The 26,088-nt window shown below is 37.1% G+C and overlaps 1 protein-coding gene across 4 annotated transcripts in view; it reads right to left on the bottom strand.

The window, feature by feature from the left end:
• NSD1 (nuclear receptor binding SET domain protein 1) overlaps positions 1 to 26,088 on the bottom strand; it is a 141,858-nt gene that overhangs the window by 41,681 nt on the left and 74,089 nt on the right. For all 4 annotated transcript variants that reach the window (XM_042945677.1, XM_042945669.1, XM_042945685.1 and 1 more), the window contains 5 exons: positions 22,032 to 24,603; positions 6,529 to 6,653; positions 4,190 to 4,460; positions 2,878 to 2,987; positions 107 to 182 (listed from right to left, as the gene is read on the bottom strand). In XM_042945677.1, the coding sequence (XP_042801611.1) occupies positions 107 to 182; positions 2,878 to 2,987; positions 4,190 to 4,460; positions 6,529 to 6,653; positions 22,032 to 24,603 (3,154 nt within the window). The remainder of the gene's footprint in view (positions 1 to 106; positions 183 to 2,877; positions 2,988 to 4,189; positions 4,461 to 6,528; positions 6,654 to 22,031; positions 24,604 to 26,088) is intronic.

Genomic DNA, 26,088 nt, shown 5'->3' on the forward strand with positions numbered 1-26,088 from the left:
TGCTTACATATGTAACAACTTTTCTAGTTAGCTGACAAGGTGTTTCCTAGTTATTTCCGCATTACATTTTTTAAATCTCAAACATTTAAATCTCAAAAATACGCACCTCCACCAAACTCTTTAGAATGAGATGCAGCACGTGATTCATTAATGTCATTCTCCAAGTGGCCAGCTTCATAACACTACAAATAAGTAAAATGCAACAGGTTTACAAAGGAACAGAAAATAAACCTTTTGTATTATATGCCAAAAGTTGAACTGTCTACTGTCACAGATACAGAAATCCTAGCTATATTAAAATTAAAAAAAAAAACAGTATAACAATAATGGATTGAACAGAAACTATATGGGGAAAGACATGAAATAAAACACAACAACAAAAAACACAACTCCAAAAGACTCATACAAACACATACTCCTTCAAAAACCAGGGATAAGAGGTGGGTGGGATTATGCAGCGACCCCCAATAGATCAAGCAGATACACAATGGTGTTCTGATTGAAGTGGCAGACAAAGACAAAGGGCATGGTCCCAGAAACCGACCCACCATCTCTGTTCTATTTCATACCACCCTGTATTTAAAATCTATCTTCTTAAAACTGAATTTATGCCATTATTTTTACAAAGACTTATTTATTTGATGAATTCTAAATATTAGGAGCTCTGGATCAGTGCTCACTTCAGAAGCTCATATACTGGAAAACTCTGAACCACAGAATGTCTTCCTGATTTAAGTGGCTGCAGGTTAATGTAAATGAAAGCAACATTAAAACTCAAAACACTTAGATATCAAGAGTAATTTCCTACACATTTTATACCCCTACTAATAATGCCTGTATAAATTAGTTCCAGTCCAAGAAAACGGCTTCTCCTACAATAAAAATATTCTTCAACATGAGTGTAAAACAAAATTTAGTGGCCACAAAAAGTCAACATAATGGATGCTATTCTTGCTGTAAAGGTACTAGAGCTTGGGGTGAAAACAAGACAAAATACAGCAGCAAATTTCTATATGCTCACCATATAGATTAATCAAACCATTCACTTACTGTATGTCAATTACATATCAATAAAATGGGGCGGGGGGGGGGAGGGATCATTTACTTAATTGCCCCAAATTCTGCTTTTCTTTAAAATCTGTCATTATCTCACTTCTAGCAGTGATCCCACAGCCTTACATAATTCACCTTGTATAACACTACTAAAGATATCACCTGATTGCAAATGTCCCTTCCATTCTCAAAATATTCAGCTGAATCCCAATTTCCCTGTCCCTTACAATATACCTCTTTCAACAATCTTTTTTTTCTTTTTAATTTTTTTTTAACGTTTATTTATTTTTGAGACAGAGAGAGACAGAGCATGAACGGGGGAGGGTCAGAGAGAGAGGGAGACACAGAATCTGAAACAGGCTCCAGGCTCTGAGCTGTCAGCACAGAGCCCGACGCAGGGCTTGAACTCACGGACCGCGAGATCATGACCTGAGCCGAAGTCGGACGCTTAACCGACTGAGCCACCCAGGTGCCCCCTCTTTCAACAATCTTAAAAATTGCTAAGATTTGAGTAAGACAAAGCCAGGGGAAGCACTGCAGAAGAAAACTATCACAGCCTTAAAAGTATAAGGTGCAATGATAGTATGATGATTTGGGGACATGATACTGTCACTGATCGTTGTACAAACTGCAGATAAAGTTCAGAGAGCAGATGAACCTAAGAATTGAAAAGTCCATGTCCAAAGACAAAGTCCCAGTCTTAGGACATTGAAAAGAATAAAAGAACTAAAGAATATAATGCAGCCTTTAAAATGAGGTACAAAAACACAAATATTGAGTTTTACATTTACATGCTAATTGACATGGGTGAATAACAAAAACAAAACTAGAGTCTTCAATATAGGATTAAATGATAGAAGGCTGCTATAGCTGAGGAAAAAAGTCTAAAAACTCAATTTGTGATTTGATTGCAATCTCCATTTTTTTCTTTAAAGAAAAAAATTTAAGAGGAAATCTGTGGGGCGCCTGGGTGGCTCAGTCAGTTGAGCGTACAACTTCAGTTCAGGTCGTGATCCCACAGCTCTTGGGTTCAAGCCCCGCGTCGGGCTCTGTACTGGCAGCTCAGAGCCTGGCGCCTGCTTCAGATTCTGTGTCTCCCTCTCTCTCTGCCCCTAACCCACTCGCATTCTGTCTCTGGCTCTCTCAAAAATAAACAAACATTGAAAAAAAACTTTTTTTTAATTAAAAAAAAAAAAAAAAAAAAAAAGGAAATCTGTGTATCCTAACAACTTAATTTCTAAAACCCTGAATTACTCCTCATACATATGGGCAACAGGAAGTTTCTTAAAAATTAATATCCAGCTATCATCATTATAGAATTAGAAAACAATTTTCTATCTCCATCTACTATTTAATGATGCCTTCTTGGCTAATGAAAACCAAGTCTGCAAACTCAAAAACTTAAGTTCAAATATTTCTATTTGGTTTATAACTGAACTGAGTCTTTTCTTAGCTGGTATGAAAATAGGGCAGTGGGATAAGAGTAGGTTAGTGGCGTATACAGACAGAAGTGAGGTAGAAATCAGGTTAAGAGATTTGAGCCTGGAAAAGAAATGACAACAAACACAAATTTTACTCAATCTTAAAACCTTTTTTCATTTTCATTTGAAAAGAAAATCTAAAAACAACTGATACACATGTCCACACAAATGGAGAACAGTCTCTCAATATAGAATCTTAGACCAAATGTATATACTGTAACATTCTGTAATTTCTATGTTAAGTGTGCATCAATGTTGCTAAGTATTACTAAAAGCTCTGTTTTTAAAATCACATATTTCCATATGGTTTAATCATATTTTAGAATTGACTAAAATAACATACCTTTTTAGAAAGACCAAGATCCCCTTTCTTAGGCATAAATCCAGGGTCTAAATCATTGGATTCAAGAAGTTTCTTAGTTGGTTTTCTCTGACGTTTACTTTCATAATTTCCTGAAATGCATATATCTTTTCATTAGATGATTTAGAAACTGAGCACATGCTAATTTAAAAAAAAAAATGTATATGCCACAGAAAAATGAATCACTGTATTTTTTATGTTTTCCTCCTCATCTTCTGGGTAGGGACAGGATAGGAATTTATTTATTCTAAAATATTAGTTAACATAAAACAAGAAAATAGTTCTCAATGCAGATACAAACTAATGTGAAGATGTTTTTATGTACATCTCTCATAAAAGGACTAAAGGAAAAATCAAAAGGGCAAAACTGCTTTTATATTAATTAACTGTTAGTAAGCACAAAAGGAGAAGTAAGGTGGAGTAGAGCCTGAATTCCAAGCATAACAGCACCAAGATTACAATTTTTATTCTACTCCTAAACAAATAAAAGAGACATTTACTTTGTAGGGCTGTTCTTAAGAATTATATAAAAAAGCCTAATAACAGAGTTTGGTTCATAAATAATGAGACAGTAACTTTCATTATTACTCCTTTTAAAAGTATTTGTGATTCTGCCTTAATTAATAAGCACAATTGGGATACTTTTTTTTACTTTAAGGAATAACACCACAAGCTACTGTTGGGAATGTAAAAAATAAAAAAGTTACATTCAAAATTTTCCTTGGGTGACTATAATATTCAAAAGTCAGAAGGTAAATTAAAGACCATATGTTTAGATCCAGCTCCCACCAGGTTGACATGTATATAAAGAATGATAAAGTGAAAAGCAATTGGTTAACTTCAAGGGAGAATTTATAATTAGCTGCTTACTATGTGTCAGGTAAATTACATTATGATGTCCATTTTATATATGAGGAAACATGTTGAGAGGTTAAACAACTTTCTAAGTAACACAAGGATTGGTAGAGCTAGTATCTGAAGCATAAGTTTCATTTGTTTATTATACTGTGTAGTGCCCCTCCCTAAAACACTGTTATCCTAAGTATTCACTCACATGGTGTTTGATCGACAGTCATGAAGATCAACAGTAGAGTAAGGAGAGTAGTTTTTAAAATGTCTTCTGGACAGAGTACCACCAATTCATGGTCACTGAATTACATTCAATTAGCCAGCACTTTTGGGATTTCCAGGAGAAAAGTGGGTAGTTTGTTATATAGAGATACACTATTAGCTTTTCATCACAACATACTAAAATCCTATCCACTTACATACTGAGACCCCATCCCCATCTTACCTGGTGTTTTAACTAGCAATTCCTCAGACTCAAGGGCAGGCCGTGGAGAGACTTCCGGAGCCACAGGCACAGACAAGGTCAGCTGTGGCAACTCAGCATGTCCACCTCCAAGTTCTGACTGAGCCAAGGGCCCTTCCAAAAACGGAGCCTCCCTTTCAAGAACTGGAGGCTCTTCTTTGGTTGAAATCAAAGAATTCTCATCCACCCGCTTGTTCTGAGCACTAGATCGACATCGGGCTAAAAGGCTTTCCTCTTCACAGCGGGAACTTACCTAAGGGCAAAAAATAGAAGTAGAATCCATAGACCACAAAGTTGCTGTAATTCCAGTGTTAAAAAGAATAATGCACTTAAAAATGAAATTCTGACACATGCTACAACATGAATGAACCTTGAAGATATTACACTAAGTGAAATAGGCTAGACATAAAGAATGAATATTGTATGAGTCCACTTATAATGAGGTAACTAGAATGGTAAAAATTCATAGAGACAGAAAATAGAATGGTGGTTGCCAAGGGCTGAGAAGAGAGTAAAGTAGGAAGTTATTCTTTAACAGGTACAGAGTTTGAGTTTGCCAACATGAAAAAAGGCCTAGAGATGATGGATGGTGGTGCTGGTTGCACAACAATGTGAATGAATGTACTTAAAGACAGAGAACCGTAAACCTAAAAATGTCTACAATTCTAAATTTTATATGGATTTCGCTATAGTTTTTTAAAAAGGGGAAAATGCAATTAAGATACAGTAAAACTATAAAAATTCTTTAAGGCCATAGTGATAATCCTCCCCACCCACAAAAGATTTTTTTTTTAATGTTTATTTATTTTTGAGAGAAACAGAACATGAGTTGGGGAAGGGCAGAGAGGGAGACACAGAATCAGAAACGGGTTCCAGGCTCTGAGCTGTCAGCACCAAGGCAGGGCTCAACCCACAAACTGCAAGATCATGACCTGGGCCGAAGCTGGACCCTCAACTGACTGAGCCACCCAGGTGCCCCACACACATACTGCTTCTTGATCAAAGGGAGCAAAATATGACTTAGAAGAAATCAGTCAAGACTGTAGACAACTGAATGTTAAATACCTTCTAATGTCATGGAATATATGACACAATAGCACCTATAATTTAATCTAGCTAAAATTGTTTAACGTGAATCCATCAAATTGTTTTCGACTTAGTAAGAAAGAGGATAGATTAGTGACACCTATGAAGAAGCAATCATACAAATCTAGAAGGGAGATATTGTAAAGGTACTCACTCTCATTACTTAGATAGATAGGGTCATAAAACAGGGGAACTGTTCTGGATTTAAAAGAAATTTAAGAAATGTAACAACCAGATACAACGTGTAATCCTGGAATGGATAAACCAAATATAAAGGTTAAAGGACAAGTGAGGAAAGCTAAATATGGATTTCTTATCAGATAAACTGATCATATGAGATATAGTAATGCTTTATCAGTTATGAAGGAAAATGTTCTATTTTTTAGAGGCGCATATTATTTAGGAGGAGAAAGTAAAGTGTCTTAAATTTACTTTAAAGTACTTCAGCTTAGGGGCGCCTGTGTTGACTCAGCTGGTTAAGCATCCGACTTCAGCCTAGGTCATAATCTTGCAATTCCCGAGTTCGAGCCCTGCATCGGGCTCTGTGCTGACAGCTCAGAGTCTGGAGCCTGTTTCAGATTCTTTGTCTTCCTCAATCTCTCTCTGCCCCTCCCCCACTCGTGCTCTATTTCAATCTCTCGAAAATAAAATAAATAAACATTTTAAAAAATTCAATAAAAAAAAAATAAAGTGCTTCAGCTTAAAAAAACTGAATTAAGGGGCACCTGGGTGGCACAGTCAGAAGAGTGTGCAACTCTTGAACTCAGGGTCATGAGTTCAAGCCCCAAGTTGGGTGTAGAGATTACTTGAATAAATATAAAACTTAAAAAAAAATTGAATTAAGAAATAAAGCAAATAAGGTATCAATAACATTTCCTTAAAAAAATTACGATCCTAAAAAAAAATTACGATCCTACCATACAAATTTATATTCTATGATTTTACTAAATACTTCACCCTAAATCATTAAACACTCTTTGAGAGAAAAGGGAAAAATTTATATATATATGTAAATATATATATATTACTATACACAGTGCATAGACACATTTATACATTTCTTGTATAACTAGCATATTCTAGGTACTGTGCCAGAAGCTGGACCTAAAAAGCTGAAAAAGTAAGATCCCAGTTAAGAAATTTATTATCCCATGCAGACAAAATATAATATTGAAGGCAAATCTGCAGTATCCTAAAAGGATTGATGAAAAAACTGTTGAAATGTTGGAACATACCTTGTGCACCTGTTCCTGCACCTTCTTTTGTTTTTTCTTAGGAGCAAATATCTGATCATATTCTTCTGTATATTCCAGAAGCCACTTGCTTGGCTTCCTAAGACGCTTCTTCTCTGACCGCATAGCTAAAAGAGGAACAAGTTCATATTAACCAAAAAAGTTAGAGGAAAACCCATTGTTTCATACAACCATCCCTGCACTCTCAAAGGTACAGAGGTGGGAAACTCTTGTTTTTCAAACACTCTGCTTAAGCTCCAAAAGGCTAAAAGTGATTTGCTATGGTTTCTCATATGCAAAAGTCGAGAGGGGAGAGACTCGTGTTGCTCTATACACATACACATAGCCCATCTGAAGTTAAGGAAAAGATTAAATTGAAACTAACTGGTATTCCATAGTGACAGATACAGCTAATATTAAAATATAGTCTAAATCAAGCAAATTCAAAAAATATACAATGAGTTTTTTAATAACATCTCTCTGGGTTATGCAGAATACTGGATGGATATTCAGATGAAATATTCACCTAATCAGTACTACCATGTGAATTTCAAAAACAATTTACATAAACTTCATATCATAGTTGTAGTGAGTTTCACATTAGAAACCGGAGTATTTCTAAACAGAATCATTTAAAAATATGTAATTAAGTATATGTACACCATTATCTCAATGACATAAAATGTATATGCCATGTATGTCAAAGGCAGAAAATAAGATAAAAATACATAGTCTGGGGTACCAAAAAAAAAAAAAAAAACCTGTCATATTTTATGGTCAAAATTTCAAAGTATCATACCAGTTTTCTCTGAACTAATGGTAAAACAATAATCTATTATAGTTTCCTGATAGACCTTTGTCTCAGCTTAACGTGCTATCATCATTTTACAAGGTTTTTGGAGCAAAAGCTAATGCATACAGAATGTAAGATACAGTGTACTCAAGAAGCAAGAGGTATTTCATGACACAACGACCTCAGAGGGAACAATTTCTGCCTCAGTTGAATGTGGCAATACTGATGTTCTCTCAATAAAAGAAATAACAAAAGTTGAGACTAAAAGGAAAAGGTCAAATTACAGCTTGACAAAGGCTTTTACTCCTTAGATACAAGCCATAAAACTGTATTATGACAAAATATGGAAAATATATTTTTTTAATTCTAACTACTGTAATTTCACAATAATAATATACCACTTAGTTATTTAAATCTAATATAAAAGGAGTTGAAAACTTATATTCACCTGAAAACCTGCACATCATTAAATTTTTTTTTCAATGTTTATTTATTTTTGAGAAAGAAAGAGAGAGAGAGAGAGAAAAAGAGAGAGACAGACGTGAGTCGAGGAGGGGCAGAGAGTGGAGACACAGAATCTGAGGCAGGCTCCAGGCTCTGAGCTGTCAGCACAGAGCCAGACACGGGGCTCAAACCCACAAACTGTGAGATCATAACCTGAGCTGAAGTCGGACACTTAACTGAGCCACCCAGGCACCCCTGCACATCAAATTTTTTTTTTTAATTTTTTTTTTCAACGTTTTTTATTTATTTTTGGGACAGAGAGAGACAGAGCATGAACGGGGGAGGGGCAGAGAGAGAGGGAGACACAGAATCGGAAACAGGCTCCAGGCTCCGAGCCATCAGCCCAGAGCCTGACGCGGGGCTCGAACTCACGGACCGCGAGATCGTGACCTGGCTGAAGTCGGACGCTTAACCGACTGCGCCACCCAGGCGCCCCAACATCAATTTTTAAAGCAGCTTTATTCCTAATTACCAAAACTTGGAAGCAACCAAGATACAGGTGAATGGAAAGATAAACTGTGTTATGTCCAGACAATAGAATATTACTCAGCACTAAAATATCAAGCCATGAAAAGACATGAAAGATATTTAAATGCATATTACCAAGTGAAAAAAGCCAATCTGAAAAGGCTACATACACACTATAGGATTTCAACTATATGACATTCTGGAAAAGGCAAAACTATGAAGACCATAAAAAAATGGTTACAGGGTGAGGAAGGGAGGCCTAGCAGAGAAAGAGGGATAGATAGATAAGCAGAGCACAGACTTCGGGCAGTGAAAATAATGTGTAGGATACCATAATCATGGAAACATGTCATTACACATTTGTCCAAACCCAAATAATGTACACCACCAAGAATGAACCCCAAGGTAAACTATGGACTTTGGGCAATTATAATGTGTCAATGTACGTTCATCAATTGAAACAAATGTACCACTGTGGTGGGGGATGTTGGTAACAGGAAAAGTTGTGTGTGTGGACAGAGTGGGCAATCTATGTGTCTTCCCCTCAATTTTGCTGTGACCCCAAAACTGCTCTAAAAAAATAAAATATTAACAAAAAATAAAAAGTTAATGGTAGAAGCTGAAATAACTACCAAATTTATATACCTATAGAGCTCCCACTATAATTATGGGGCTTGTTAAACCTTTCAACCAATGCAATTTTCCTAACATTTTTAGACCATAAACCTGTAAGTGATCCAAATTGGTATTTCCCAAGCAAATATTTCAAAAGAAGTTAAAACACCCAAAGGCAAGCAATTACTTAAAATGTTCCCCTCAAATAATATCCGAAAAATCTCTCTTAGAGCAAAGAAATAGCCAAACAGATCTTTAAATAAATATATACATCTGTACCTATGATAGTTGGTGGGTAATAACTTTATGCTCTGAGGCAAATACATTATGCCTTTAATATATTCCCATTAGACATAGCATCCAAGTTTTTTAAACACCAACAGCATTTTTTAACACAGGTAAGACCAAAGAAATGATAGGGAATAACAGGGATTTACTATGCCCAAGTCACAGTTCAGCCATGTCATATTCATGAATTTCTAATCTTCAATCTACAAGACAGGTGATAACATCCCCATTTTATAAAAAATGCAACTGAGGCTTGAAGAGGAAAGTGCCTTGCCTAAGCCCATTCAAGTTAGTCCATTATTTAAGTGGCAAGGCAATGATTCGAACCAAAATCTGTCCACACTCCAAAACCATTGGGTACTTTTTACTAAAACCTATCCCTATGTTGTCACATTATCATATTCCTCAACCAGTCTCCCTGCCCCCATCTATCACTACTTCCCCACACTAATTAAATCTCAGTCCTACAGAGGTTGTGTTCTCTCCTTTGTTGTCTTAAAAGGCTGCATGGGCTAATCCTTCTTCCTCTTCCTCCTGAAGCCTCTGTCCCCCATTCTACCTTTGGGTTCACTTCTCTCACAGAGTAACTTCTCAGATTAAGCTTTAGTCCTTTACCTCTCCATTTCCTTGAGATCCACAAGAAAATCAGCAAAAACACAAAAGACCTAGAAATTAAGAGGAACACTGTATCTGACATACCTATTAGAGGTTCCTGCACAAGTGCATGCATTGCTCTTCACCAAGTTATATAAAACAATCCTTTAAAGGTTTAGGGTTTGGCACACTACCAATGGGACTATTTTTATAAATAATGTCTTATTGGAATACAGCCATGCTCATGTATTTACTAATGACTTATGACTGCTTTTGTGCTAGAGAGTTGAGAGTGACAAGACAGTATGGCTTGCAAGCTTAAAATATTTACTATCTGTCCTTTTAAGGAAAGGATTACCAATCCCCCCTCCCCTTAAATGTACAATAGAGTTAACACCCTGTAAATAAAAATAGCCTGATCACAACTAAATGACTTAAAACCTAAGATGCTTCCTGAACTTCTGTTCCTGAGCTTGTTTCTTGTCCTCCTCAACTACACCTGCCACCACAACCCCCTACTCCCACTTATGTTCTCACCTAGATTGCTCATCCCACAAAACCACAGTTGAGCTGAAAGCATCTGGAGAAATAACTCACCATATCCAACTATTCTACAAATGGCCAAAAGGAAGTGACTTGCCAAACCAACATAAAGAATATCAAGAGTAAAAGAGGAATATGACCTTCTGGATACTAAAGGTAAATATTAAAAGGCAGAAAATTACAAAAGCTAATGGAGAGAGGAATAAATCATGCAAATCTCAATACATGGCACAGAGCAAATATGAAACTGAGCAGGAGCCAAAGTATGATCATCATTAAGTTTCTTGGCAACTACATATCAATTCCTAGCACAGAGCCAGGACCTGTTGTAAAGAATGGAGACACACTGCTCATACAGGACAAGCCTAGCAATGTCTTTTTTGACTACAGAGTGTATATATACCAGCTAAAATAATGAAATATCCATAAAGTTAAATCAACCCCAAATTTTCACAAACTGAAGAAAAGACAAATAAAATGTGGATAAATAAAATGTGGTGTACCTATACCCTGGAATACTATTCAGCAATAAAAACCAAAATATTGAGGGGTGCCTGAGTGGCTCAGTTGGTTAAGCGTCCAAATTTGGCTCAAGTCACAGTCTCGTGGTTCATGAATTCAAGCCCTGCATCAGGTTCTGTGCTGACAGCTTGGAGCCTGCAGCCTGCTTCAGATTCTGTGTTTCCTTCTCTCTGCCCCTCCCCTGCTTGTGCTCTGTCTCTCAAAAATAAATAAACTTTAAACAAACAAAATATTGATACAGGCTACAATATGGATAACCACAAAAACATTATGCTAAATGAAAAGAGCAAAACACAAAAGATCACATACTGTATGATTCCATTAATATGAAACGTCCAGAAGAGGCAAATGATGGGGGTTTGGGGGTAGAATCAGTGGTTGCTGGGGCTAGGAGTACAAATGAACTAGCTATAAATGGGATGGAGGACTCTCACTGGGTAGAACAAATGTTCTAAAACTGATTTATGGGGATGGTTGCACAACTCAATAAATTTACTAAAAATCACTTACTTATGCACTTAAAACGTATGAACCTTATGGTGTATAAATTGTACCTCGTGCTCTCTTTCTCAAAATAAATAAACTTAAAAAAAAAAAGACTGAATTACAGTTCTTTTCCTAAAGAACTACATTACAGTACGTACTAAGAGCAACATCACTCCTCACTACACATTATTAACCCTTGTCATACACCTACTTTCCTAGTTCGGAAACCTCAGAGGCAAAATAGATAAAGGAAGGGGGGAAAAAAGGCAAAAGTCCACACACTCCTTCATAATAATAAAGTTACTGAGCCCAACCTCCTGTTGAAAACAAATAAAAATGCTACAAAATGTTTTTAAAACTACTTTAAAAGCAGCAAAGCACTGACAAGATTGTAATGAACTACAAACCAAAAATTACAAGTAATAACTAGAGAAATAAAGCAATGAAATGGATTAGGTCCTGAAGACTTTGAGATCCAGCTAAAGCATACGAGGCAGAAGTTTGAGAGAGAATAAACTAGGGCCCCAAATAACTCTATCCTCAGAGTCACAGTAAAGCAAAAGAACACCATGTCCCAGCCTCCAGGAGACCACAAGGAAAGGTACCTTGGCAAGAAGTAGAAGGGGAGCAGGAGGGAAAATGAGTCCTTGAGAAGCTGTGACTGGTGCTCCTGTGGATTTGTAGCTCCCATAAGAAAATCAAGCAATTGATGTAAATTATGAAAAATAAATTATTAAAAAAAAAGTCAAGCAATTAGTACATCATGTTTAACAGAATAAAGGGCATAAAAAGGAATGATCATCCTAACAGACACAGAAAAACCACCTAACAAACCAGGAATAAAAGGCAACTTTCTGAACTTGAAAGGTCATCTATCAAAGTCATAGCTAACATCATAGTTAATAGTGAAAAATTGGGTATCTTTGCCCTAAGATCAGGAACTAGACAAGAGTGCCTGTTCACTCGACTTATGCTTAACACTGCACTGGAGGCTCTAGCTAGGGCAATTAGTCAAAAGGAAAATAAATAAATAAATAAATAACCAGATGAGAAAGGATGAAGTAAAAGTGTATTAGCTGATGACATGATCATGTGCATAGAAAATCCTAAGGAATTCAAAATAAAACAAATTAGAACTAAAAAATGAGTTCAGCAAGGTTGCAACATGCAAAATCAATATACAAAAATCAAGTGTATTTCTGTATACTTGCAATGAACAACCCAAGAATGATCATTTTCATATCTCATTTGTAATAGCATCAAAAAATAAAATTAAAAAAACAATAAAATATTTAAGAATAAATTAAACAAAAGAACCACAAGAATTAGACATAGAAAACCGTCCTGTGGTTCATAGTTTAGAAAACTTAACAATGGCAAAACTGCCGAAAGTAATCTACAAATCCAGCACAATTCTTATCAAAATCCCAGCTGGCTTTTTTGCAGAAATTAACATGCTGGTCTGAGAATTACAATGGAAATGCACAAGATCCAGAAAAGTCAAACAATCCTGAAAATTGACAAAGTTGGAAGACACACTTTCCAATTTCAAAACTACAATAATTACTACAAAAATAGGGCAAGTTAAGACTTCGTGGTACTGACATGGTAAAAACAAAACATACATACATACATACATATACATACATACATACATACATATACATTGATATATATATATATATATCAGGGAGTCTGGGTGGCTCAGTTGGGTAAGAATCTGACTCCAGCTCAGATCATGATCTAACGGTTTATGAGTTCAAGCCCCACATTGGACTCTCTGCTATCAGCACAGTGGCTGCTTCAGATCCCCTCTCTCTCTGCTCATTCCCAGCTCATGCTCTCTCTCAAAAATAAACACTTAAAAATAAATAAAAGACAAATGACCATAAAAAATAACTATAATTTAAAAACTACATTGAGGGAGGGCACGCCTGGGTGGCTCAGTGGGTTGAGTGTCTGACGTTGGCTCAGGTCAGGTTCTTGCAGTTCTTGAGTTCTAGCCCCAGTCAGTCTCTGTGCTGACAGCTCAGAGTCTGGAGCCTACATCAGATTCTTTGTCTCCCTCTCTTTCTGCTCCTCCCCCATTCATGCTCTGTCTCTCCCTCTCAAAACATAAACGTTTAAAAAAAAAAAAAAAAAAAAAAGACCGCCAGGGTGCCTGAGTGGATCAGTTAAGCATCCAACTTTGGGTCAGGTCATGATATTGCAGTTCATGGGTTTGAGCCCTGCACTGGGCTCTCTGCTATCAGCACAGTGGCCACTTTGGATCCTCCATCTACTCCCCTTCTCTCTGCCTGTCCCTTGCTCTCTCTTCAATTAACTAAAAATAAAAATAAAAATAAAATAAAATAAGAATTAATGCCAAAATTTCTCAAACTCTTCCAAAACACTGAGGAGAGAGTATTTCCAAATTCATTTTATGAAGTAAGCATTACTCTAATGCCAAAGCCAGATAAATATACTTAAAAATTAAAAAAAGAAAAATTTAACCAATATTCCTTATGAACATTGCTGCAAAAATTCTCACAAACATTAGCAAACTGAATTCAACAGAGCACACTGAAAGGATTACACACCATGACCAAGTGGGATTCACCCCTGGGATAGAAGGATGGTTCAACATATTTTAAAAAAAAGTAATAAAGACATTAACAAAATGAAAATCACATGACCATCTCAACTGATGCAGAAAAGGCTTGACAAAATCTAACACCTTTTCTTCTTTTTTTTTTTTAAAGTAAGCTCTAGGCCGAACATGGGGCTTGAACTCATGACCTTGAGCAAGTCGGACACTCCTCCCAATACTTGTTCCTTAGAAAAACATTCAACAAACTAGGTAGTCACATATGTAAATCCGTGTGGGGGCTGTGTGTGCATGAGAGAGAGAGAGAAAATAGCATATATTTCATATATGAAAATACCATAACATGATATTCTATCATAGAAACTGAAAGCTTTTTCTCTAAGATCAGGAACAAGGCTAGGATGACCACTCTTGCCACTTCTACTTAACACAATACTGAAGTCCAAACAAGAGCAACTAGGCAAAAATTAGAAATAAAAAACATCCAAATTGATAAGAAAACAGTAAAATGGTCTCTGTTCACAGGTGACATGATCTTACATGAAGAAAATACTAAAGATTCCACCAAAAAATAAAAAAAATTACCGGTTAAGAATAAACAATTGCATAAAGGTGCAGTATACAAAAATCAACTTTTAAAATCAGTTGCATTTCTATACACTAATAATGAACAATTCAAAAAGCAAATTAAGAAATCAATCCCATTTACAATAGCATGAAATAGAATAAAATATTTATGAATAAATTTAACCAAGGACATGAAAAACGTATGCACAGATGATTACAAACACTGCTGAAATTAAAGACAAATGGAAAGATTCCCACATTCATGAACTGGGAGATTTAATATTGTCAAAATGTTCATACTAGCCAAGAGTGATCTTCAGACTAACTGCAATTGCTACCAAAACCCCAAAGGCATTTTTTGCAAAAATAGAAAATAAAATCCGAAAATGCACATGGAATCTTAAAGGACCCCATAATAGGCAACAATTTTGGAAAAGAACAAACACATCCTGTTTTCTAAATATATTACAAAGCTACATTACAATATGATATTCCCATAAAGACAGACATATAGATGACTGGAACAGAAAGGAGAGCACAGAAATAAACCCTTAGGTGTAAAGTCAAATTCTTTTTGGCCAGTATATTAAGACTACACAACAAGGAAAGGATAGTCTCATCAATAAATGGTGCTGGGAGGGGCGCCTGGGTGGCTCAGTCGGCTAAGCGTCCGACTGCGGCTCAGGTCATGATCTCACGGTTCGTGAGTTCGAGCCCCGCGTCAGGCTCTGTGCTGACAGCTCAGAGCCTGGAACCTGTTTCAGATTCTGTGTCTCCCTCTCTCTCTCTGACCCTCCCCCATTCATGCTCTGTCTCTCTCTGTCTCAAAAGTACATAAACGTTAAAAAAAACTTTTTAAAATAAATACATAAATAAATGGTGCTGGGAAAAGTGGATATTCACATGCAAAAAAGAAAGATGGATCTTTATCATGCACTACATACAAAAATTAACTCAAAATTATATCAAAAACCTAAATCTAAGATCTGAAACTATGAAACTCCAGAAGAAAAGGAAATAGATTCAATTCATAAATGAAATGAGCAATTTTTTCTTTGATAGGACATCAAAAGCACAAACAAAACCAAAAACAGACAAATTTGACTACGTGAAACTTTTTTCTACAATTTTCTGCACAGCAAAGGAAACAACTAACACAATGGAAATACAACCTACAAAATGAAAGAAAATATTTGCAAACCATATATCAAATAAGGGGTGATCACCCAGATTAAACAAATCAGTTAACAAAAGAACAACCCAACTCAAAAATGGGCAATGGACTTGGAGAGACATTTCTTCAAAGATATACAAATAGCCAATAAGCATATGAAAAGATGCTCAGTATCACTAATCATCAAGGAGATGCAAATCAAAACTATGAGACATCAACTTACCCCTGTTAGGATGGCCACCATTAAAAAATAAGTAACAAGTACTGAGGATGTGAGGAAATTGGGACACTAGTGCACTGTGCACTGTTGGTAGGATTATAATATGGTACAGCCACTATGGAAAACAGTATAGTTTCCTTAAAATATTAAAAATAGAATTCTATGATCCGTTCCAATTCTGGCATGTATTTAAAAGAATTGAAAATGTGATCTCAAATAGATATGTATTTGCACATCCATGTTCAATGAAGCCTTATTCATGACAGTCAAGTTATGGAAGAACTTAAATGTCCAATCTCAAATGTCCACTGATAGATGAATAGATTAAAAAAATACATGTTATGTACATACAATGAACTATTATTCAGCCTCAATAAAGATGGGAATCACGTCATGTGCTAGATTATGAATGAATCTTGAGGACATTATGCTAAGTGAAATAATCCAATCTCAAAAAGACAAATACTACATGATTCCATTTATAGGAGGTATCTAAAGTAATCCAACTCCTAAAAACAGAAAGAGAATAGTGGTTGCCAGGGGATGGGGGAAAAAGGGGAAAAACGGGGAGTTGCTGTTCAAGGAGTATAGCTTCAGACATGAAAATGAAAAAGTTCTAGAGATCTGTTGTACAACAATGTGCATATACTTAATACTGTAATGTATATATGGCACTTGTTCAAAAGTTAAATCTATGTATTTTTTACAATAATAATAACCCATTACTACATTCTAACCAAAAGAACCAAACACCAAAGTACCACATATTGTATGATTCTATTGACATGAAATGCACAGAAGAAACAATGGCCTTGAATGATAACTGGATCAGATGAACTTGACAGATATATTCAGAACTTTTCATCCAAAAACAGCAGAATATACATTCTTCTCAAGTGCACATGGAACATTCTCCAAGACACAGGTATAAATGTCTATGCACAAAATTCAGGAACACCCTAATATATAAAACAATCACAAACATAAACAATCTTATTGGTAATAATGTGGTACTTGCAGGGGACTTTAATACTCCACTTACAACAATGGATAGATCATCTAGACAGAAAATCAGTAAAGAAACAATGGCCCTAAATGATACACTGGGCCAGATGGACTTGACAGATATATTTAGTATTTTCTTCCTAAAGCATCAGAATACACATTCTTCTCCAGTGCACATGGAACATTCTCCAAGATACATCACATACTGGGTCACAAAGCAGCCCTCAATAAATATAAAAGAATTAAGATCATACCATGCATATTTTCAGATCACAATGCCATGAAACTTGAAATCAACCACAAGAAAAAATTTGGAAAGCCTCCAAATGCATGGAGGTTAAAGAACATCCTACTAAAGAATGAAGGGTCAAACAGGCAATTAAAGAAGAAATTTAAAAATGTATGGAAGCAAATGAAAATGAAAACACAACAGTCCAAACACTTTGGGATGCAGCAAAGGCAGTCCTAAGGGGAAAATACATTGCAATCCAGGACTATCTCAAGAAACAAGAAAAATCCCAAATACAAAACCTAATCGCACACTTAAAGGAAATAGAACAGCAAAGAAACCCCAAAGCCAGCAGGAGAGAAATAATAAAGATTACAGCAGAAATAAACAATACAGAATCAAAAAACAAAACAACCACACACACACACACACAAAAACAAACAGTAGAACAGATCAATGAATCTAAGAGCTGGTTTTTTGAAAAAAATAAACAAAACTGATAAACTCCTAGTCAGACTACTCAAAAAGACAACCCAAATAAATAAAATCACGAATAAAAGAGGAGAGATCACAACCAACACCACAGACATACAATCATTAGAAAATACTATGAAAAATTATATGCCAACAAACTGGACAACCTGGAAGAAATGGACAACTTCCTAGATACGCACATACTACCAAAACTCAAACAGGAAGAAAAAGAAACTCTGAACAGACCAGTAACCAGTGAAGAAATTGAATCAGTTATCAAGAATCTCCCAACAAATAAGAGTCCTGGGCCAGATGCCTTCCCAGGGGAATTCTACCAGACATTTATTTTTTTTTTTTAATTTTTTAACGTTTATTTATTTTTGAGACAGAGAGAGACAGAGCATGAATGGGGGAGGGTCAGAGAGAGAGGGAGACACAGAATCTGAAACAGGCCCCAAGCTCTCAGCTGTCAGCACAGAGCCCAACACGGGGCTCGAACTCATGGACTGCGAGACCATGACCTGAGCCAAAGTCGGACGCTTAACTGACTAAGCCACCCAGGCGCCTCTCTACCAGACATTTAAAGCAGAGTTAATACCTATCCTTCTCAAGCTGTTCCAAAAAACAGAACTGGAAGGAACACTTCCGGAGTCATTCTATGGAGCTAGCATTACCTTGATTCCCAAAGCAGAGACCCCACTAAAAAGGAGAATTGCAGGCCAATATCCCTGACAAACATGGATGCAAAAATTCTCAACAAGATATTAGCAGACCAAATTCAACAGTATATTAAAAGAATTATTCACCATGATTAAGTGGGATTCATTCCTGGGCTGCAGAGCTGTTTCAATATTTGCAAGTCAATCAATGTGATACATCACATTAATAGAAGAAACGATAAGAACCATATGATCCTGTCAATATATGCAGAAAAAGCCATTTGACAAAATGGCTTTTTCTTAATAAAAACCTTCAAGAAGTCAGGATAGAAGGAACATACCTTAACATCATAAAAGCCATATATGAAAAGCCCACAGCTAATCTCATCCTCAACGGGGAGGAACTGAGAGCTTTGCCCCTGAGGTCAGGAACACGACAGGATGTCCACTCCCACCACTGTTGTTTAACATAGTGTTGGAAGTCCTAGACTTAGCAATCAGACAACAAAATGAAATAGGGCATCCAAATTGGCAAAGAAAAAGTCTAACTTTCACTTTTTGCAGATGACAGGATACTCTACATGGAAAACCCGAAAGACTCCACCAAAAAGCTGCTAGAACTGACACATGAATTCAGCAAAGTCACAGGATACAAAAATCACTGTACAGAAATTGGTTGCATTTCTATACACCAACAATCAAGCAAAAGAAAGAGAAATCAAGAAACCGATCCCATTTACAATTGCACCAAAACCATAAAATACCTAGGAATAAACCTACCCAAAGATAAAAAATCTGTATGCTGAAAACTATAGAAAACTTATGAAAGAAATTGGAAGACACAAAGAAATAGAAAAACATTCCATGGTTCATGGATTGGAAGAACAAATATTGTTAAAATCTCAATACTACCCAATGCAATCTACACATTCAATGCAATCCCAAACAAAATTGCACCGGCATTCTTCTCAAAGCTAGAACAAACAATCCTAAAATTTATATGGAACCACAAAAGACCCTGAGAAGACAAAGTAATGTTGAAAAAGAAAATCAAAGCAGGAGGTATCATAATCCTGGACTTTAGCCTCTACTACAAAGCTGTAATCATCAAGAAAGTATGGTATTGACACAAAACCAAACACATATACCAATGGAATAGAATAGAGAACCCAGAATTGGACCTACAAATGTTATGGCCAACTAATGACAAAGCAGGAAAGAGTATCCAGTGGAAAAAAGACAGTCTCTTTAGCAAATGGTGCTGGGAGAACTGGACAGCAACATGCAGAAGAATGAAACCAGACCACTTTCTAAAAGCATACACAAAATAAACTTAAAATGGATGAAAGACCTAAACGTGAGACAGGAAACCATCAAAACCCTAGAGGAGAAAACAGGCAACAACCTCTTTGACCTCAGTCACAGGAACTTCCTACTCAACACGTCTCTGATGGCAAGGGAAATAAAAGCAAAAATGAATTACTGGAACCTCATCAAGATAAAAAGCTTCTGCAAAGGAAACAATCAAGAAAACTAAAAGGCAACTGACGGAATGGGAGAAGATATTTGCAAATGACATATCAGATAAAGGGTTAGCATCCAAAATCTATAAAGAACTTATCGGGGCGCCTGGGTGGCGCAGTCGGGTAAGCGTCCGACTTCAGCCAGGTCACGATCTCACGGTCCGTGAGTTCGAGCCCCGCGTCAGGCTCTGGGCTGATGGCTCAGAGCCTGGAGCCTGTTTCCGATTCTGTGTCTCCCTCTCTCTCTGTCCCTCCCCCGTTCATGCTCTGTCTCTCTCTGTCCCACAAATAAATAAAAAAACGTTGAAAAAAAAAAAAAAATTAAAAAAAAAAAAAAATAAAAAAAAAAAAAAAAAAAAAAAAGAACTTATCAAACTCAGCACCTGAAAAACATAATTCAGTGAAGAAACGGGCTGAAGACATGAACAGACACTTTTCCAAAGAAGACATCCAGATGGCTAACAGACACATGAAAAGAAGTTCAACATCGCTCACCATCAGAGAAATACAAATCAAAACCACACTGAGATACCACCTCACACTGGTAGAGTGGCTAAAATGAACAACTCAGGAAACAACAGATGTTAGCGAGGATGTAGAGAAAGGGGAACCCTCTTGCACTGTTGGTGGGAATGCAAACTGGTGCAGCTGCTCTGGAAAACAGTGTGGAGTTTCCTCAAAAATTAAAAATAGAACTACCCTACGACCCAGCAATAGCACTACTAGGAATTTATCCAAAGGACACAGGAGTGCTGACTCATAGGGATACTCGTACCCCGATTTTATACCAGCACTTTCAACAATAGCCAAATCATGGAAAGAGCCCAAATGTCCATCAACTGATGAATGGATAAAGAAGATATGGTTTATACATACAATGGAATACTATTTGACAATAAGAAAGAATGAAATCCTGCCATTTGCAACAACATGGATGGAACTGGAGAGTATTACGTAAAATGAAATCAGTCAGAGAAAGACAGGTATCATATGTTTTCACTCATATGTGGAACTTAAGAAACTTAACAGAAGACCGAAGGGAAGGGGGAAAAATAGTTTCAAACAGAGAGGGAGGCAAACCCATGAGACTCTTAAATACAGAGAACAAATTGAGGGTTGATGAGGGGACAGGGGAGAGGGGAAAATGGGTGATGGGCATTGAAGAGGGCACTTGCTGAGATGAGCACTGGGTGTTGTATGTAAACGATGAATCACCGGAATGTACTCCCGAAACCAAGAGCACAATTTATACACTGTATATTAGCTAACTTGACAAATTATATTACAAAAATAAAAATAAAAAAATAACAGCCAGCATCAAAGTTAAAAAAAAAAAAAAGAAATGTACAGAACAGGCAAATCTACAGATTGGGGAGAAATGAAAGGAAATTAATAAAGGGTACAGTATTTCTTTCTGGGTGATACAAATATTCCAAAACTGATTGTATTGACAACTGCACAAGTCTGTGAATATACTAAAAACCCCTGAAGTAAACTTTAAAATGATGGGATATCTCAAGGTATGTGAATTATATCTCAATAAAACTGTCAGAATCTACTGTGATAAAACAACTTTGAGAATTTTATGTTTAAGGATAGTCAGTGTTATCTTCAATAACTATAGTGTATAATATTGCATATTAATATCTTAAAAGACCATTTTTCTTCTGCTAAGGTTAAGATACCCTAGTACTTCAGTTTTCTTGTTGTTCTCAAATCTCATTACAGAAGGGAAGTTAAGACATCTTAAGGCCTTTGAGTAAGTACTACAGAATACTTTCTTTTTCCTAAAAGCACATGCCCCCTTCTGTCTACATAATATGTAGTAGACCTTCCTTAAATTGTAGTAAAGAAAGCCTATCATTCAATAAAATGTGTTCACTTTCTCTAAACTAACAACTATGTTTAAATTTTAGGCTCAGAGCCTCTCAATTACCTAAAATGCCAGACTGAGTCTCCAAAAGTTCATAGATTTAAAAAGACAGGAAATGTCTTTTTAAAGACATTTCTTTAGTCTAAAAGCAAAAGTAAAAAAAAAGAAAAAAAAAGAGCTCTGGTAATACATAATTTCTGAAAGTATATGGAAACCTGGTCGTAAAAATTCAGGACCTTCTACAAAAAGCCCTCCCTTCACTTCACATGATAAGTCTTTCTTCCCAATCTACCCTTCCTCCTTTCATCAAAACAAACCACCCTCAGGAGGGTAACATTACCACCACTTCCTCTAGCCCTTTATCATACTCATGAATCCTTACCTGGTTCAGGGAGCTCAGGCTGGGGAGTCAAACTGGGAATTCCTGGCTCTTTTTCCATTTCCTCAATGCTGGCACTGGATTTATCACAAACATTCAACCGTGGCCCAACTGAATCTAAGCAGCTAGCATGATTTGGATCTGCCAGGGCATCTTCTAGTATGTTTGTCGAAGTAGGGGGTCTATGCTCTGGGAACTCATCCCCCTTCTTTACAGGGTCAGCTGGAAGCAAAACCCCAAAGGCACCCTCAGAGTTTTCTTTCTCCCTAAATCTGTTAGTGCGCTTACGAGGTTTAGTGCGCCTTTGGTTTAAACGCTGCCACCGCTTTTTAGGCACCGCTTGATTTACACCATTGGGTTCATCATTCTCACTGTTCACTTCAGTATCCAACTCTGGGCCTTTTCTGTTTTCAAAAGAGGGGCCTTTTTCAGGAATTTTATCAGGGTTAGACTGGTTGACTTTGTCATCAAAATTAACACTGGAAAAATGGGCACTGTCTTCACTTGTTAAATGACCCATTAACTGAAGGGGTTCTTCTTTACCAGGGTCTTCTAGTCCACCTCTTGAGCAGCCATTCTCTGAACCCCCACTTGGTCTGTCTCCCTGCAGTGCAGTCTCAAGAGTCACAGCTGGAAGTCGGTTCAGTTTTCTTTTGCGCTCTGTCTTTAAGGCTTTACGGTTTAATGTGTTCTTTCCCATCTGGGATGAAAAACTATCTCGCAATTTAGATGAAGGTTTTGATCGCCCACAGTTGCGCCTAGTAACACAGTTTGAACGACTTTTACCAGAAGCAGGGAGGTCTCTTCTGTCAGACACTAAGCTGGGGACAGATACAGACAACTCTCCAGACAGTGCAGGGTCACCCCCGCTAGGGCTAGGACGGACTGGGTTCTGAGTGCCATCTCCATTTTTTTCTGAATTGTGAGTGGAGCTTCCTGAAACCAAGGCCTTAGAAGCAGCTACAGGACTACTGGTAGAACAGTCCCCAAGACCAGGACTCCGATAGGAAACCAAGTTTTGAGCAGTCATTAAGCGTTGCTCCTTGGTCTTACTATCATGCATATCTTTCAACATCATTAATAATGTACTGAATTTGTAGTCTGGTTCAATAGGTATATGATTCTGACCAGAGGCAGGAGAAAAGAGTAATGGTTTTGATGGCTTTGATGTTCCAGAGTCACTGACATCTTCACTTAAGGATCTATAAGAGAGTTCCTTCAACTCTGACAGAACGTGTTTCACCACTGCTGTTTCTATGTCATTTGAATCCCTGGTTTTCTCATGCATGTTGCTCAGTAGTTTTAGCCCATCCACTTTCCCACTTTTGGAAATGCTGGCCAAAGGAGAGCCTTTAGTATCAGAAGAGCAGCATTTCAAACTGCAGTCCTCATTTGTAACTGGAGATTCCACTACAACTGGATTTTCTTTATGTTTGCACTTTATACTTCGGATCTTGGGCTGTTTGCTTTTTGAATGTAACAGAGCTTGACTTGTAGCCCCACCTTTTATTAGGGAATTCTCACTGGAAATGCTTGATGGTGTGTTGAATTTTGGAGAGAAACCATCATTTCTAAACTCTGATTGGGGTTTGCGGATAAGAGTAGACACTTTAAGATCAGAGAGATTAACCTGAGATGTCTCAGTTCCAGGCTCTCCTGTCTTAGTACAATCCATTAAGTGGTCTGTATGTGAATTAGTAATGAGGGACTTCTGCTTTGCTTTTACCTTAGTGTTTGTGGCAGGATACCTAGTATACTTTACCTTTTCATTTTTCTGCACAGATAAAATGTTCTCTGTTCTATCAAAAGCATCTGTAATTTCAAGGACACTGTTATCAGATTCTGAACTATGATCTATGGGATCCAGATCACTGCTTCCATCATCAGAAGTGGTACAGATACTAATGGAATCACTGCGCTTTTCTTCATCACCTGCTCCAATATAACAGAGCTGTACTTTCGAACTACACACCAAACCTCTTTGGAGTTTTTTCTTTTCCCCAGAATGTTTAGAGATCAAGGCACCCTCAGACAAGCCCAGTAAAGAGTCACAATTTGAAGTCTCAAATTCTTTCTTTGCAGTGTTTTTTGCACAAGAAGAAAACAGGAAATTTCCTGGGGCAGTGCTGGACCCTGTGAGGCTGTTTGCTATCCTGGAAAGTTCATTAGAGGCCTGCTTATCAGATACATCCCCAGAAATAAAGTTTAGGCCAAGGTTCTCTGGAATCTTTCCCCTTCGTTCTTCCTTATGTGCTTCAAATTGTATGTGGCCCTTTTTCATACTAGTCCTTTTTGGATTATCAGAACTCTTTCTGGCTCGAGACTTAGCACAAGGCTTTTCCTTCTCATCTGCAGAATGTTCTGAGTCAAAAGCCAGAGATTTCAAGCAGCCATTAAGTAACAGGTCATGTTCTGATTCAGGATCATTTGTACAGTCCTCAAATGGCATGTCCTCCTCACTGTCCAACTTGATTGAACTGGTGACACATCTTCGGTTCTTCGACCCTTTGGGAACATCATACTGTTCAGCAAGACCAACACTGGCTTCCCATTTACTCAAAATTTTCTGAGGAACCTTAAATTTAAAGGAGAAAAAGATTATAACTTATCAAAAAAAATGCGAAAGGGAACAGGGAGATTATCAGTGAAGACCTCTCAAATAAGCTTTTTCAAGCCTTATAATTTCTTCAAGGCACTTTTTGAAAAAAAAAATTTTTAATATTCATTTATGTATTTCGAGAGAGAAAGCAAGCAGGGGAAGGGCAAAGAGAGGGAGAGAGAGAGAATCACAAGCAGGGTCTGCGCTGCCAGTGCAGAGCCCAATGCAGGACTCAAACCCACAAACAGTGGGATCATATCTGACCCCAAATCAAGAGTCGGATGCTTAACCGACTGAGCCACCCAGGTGAATCAAGACACTTTTATGGTACTAGCCAGGTGGTTAGCACCCATTGCTCACCCAAAGCCTAACAAATGGGGGGACTCCTCAAAACTACTTCTACCATTAAGATCTATCGTTAGAGGAAAGATTAATCCTATACACCCTCCACTCTCCCATAAAATAAAGAATAAAATAGTGGATCATTAACCAGGATTGCATTACTCATGCACATGACATTACTAAATCAAGGAATAATCAGACTCTTCCTACCTACCCCTCCACACTTTAAAATAAGGATTTATTTTCTTCCTGACTTATGAAGGTCAAGCACTTGCTCAGTTGTATAAAAGAAAAAGAAAAAGGCTAAAGAAGATGAACACGGAAAAATGAAGAAAGGTGAAATGAGGTCAGATCTACCCTAGGAACCCTAAATTTGAACTTCTGGTTATCACTATAAGCCCTTTTATTTCTGGTGATGTATCTGATTGTTCTACACATGTTACATAAAATCTGAATTATAACCAAGCAGTCTCCTAGGCTTAATCATGTAGCCCAGAGACAACAAAAACCTTGGGTATTACAGATGTTCCTTTCTTGATTCCTCACAACATGGAGACACTGATGCTCCATGCGATACACCTATTTTTTCAAACATTTACTTACCTCCTTGGCTTTATACAAGAGACATTAGGCAAGGTTCCAGTTATCAGCTAACTATACTTTAATACTTGTAAAAGGGGTGTTTCACTGAGCATGTAAAAATTCAAGTCACTGGATAGGTAGCCTCCTCTTATAAAGCAATGAGCTGACCATCTAATTTATTTTACACTCAAGTACACATTCATTAATTCTCATGACTGTGATAAGAATTAATCAACTTTCCAAAACCTGAAAGCCCTAGTGAACTATTTCACCTTCTAGGACTGACAATAAAGGAATAGTAAAAGAAATAAACCAAATTTTATTCAGCCAACGTTAACACAAATCATCAAGCAAATGGAAAAAAACAATGCTCTTTATTAAAATATTACTGGGGAGTGGGGGGGGGGGGGCGGTGAGGGGGGACCCTGGGTAGCTCAAGTCAGTTAAGCATCGGACTTTGGCTAAGGTCATGATCTCATGGCTTGTGGGTTCGAGCCCCACAGTGGGCTCTCTACTGTCAGCACAGTGCCCGCTTCA

The sequence above is a fragment of the Panthera leo genome, chromosome A1 (genome assembly GCF_018350215.1).
Source record: "Panthera leo isolate Ple1 chromosome A1, P.leo_Ple1_pat1.1, whole genome shotgun sequence".
NCBI classification, from domain to species: domain Eukaryota; kingdom Metazoa; phylum Chordata; class Mammalia; order Carnivora; family Felidae; genus Panthera; species Panthera leo.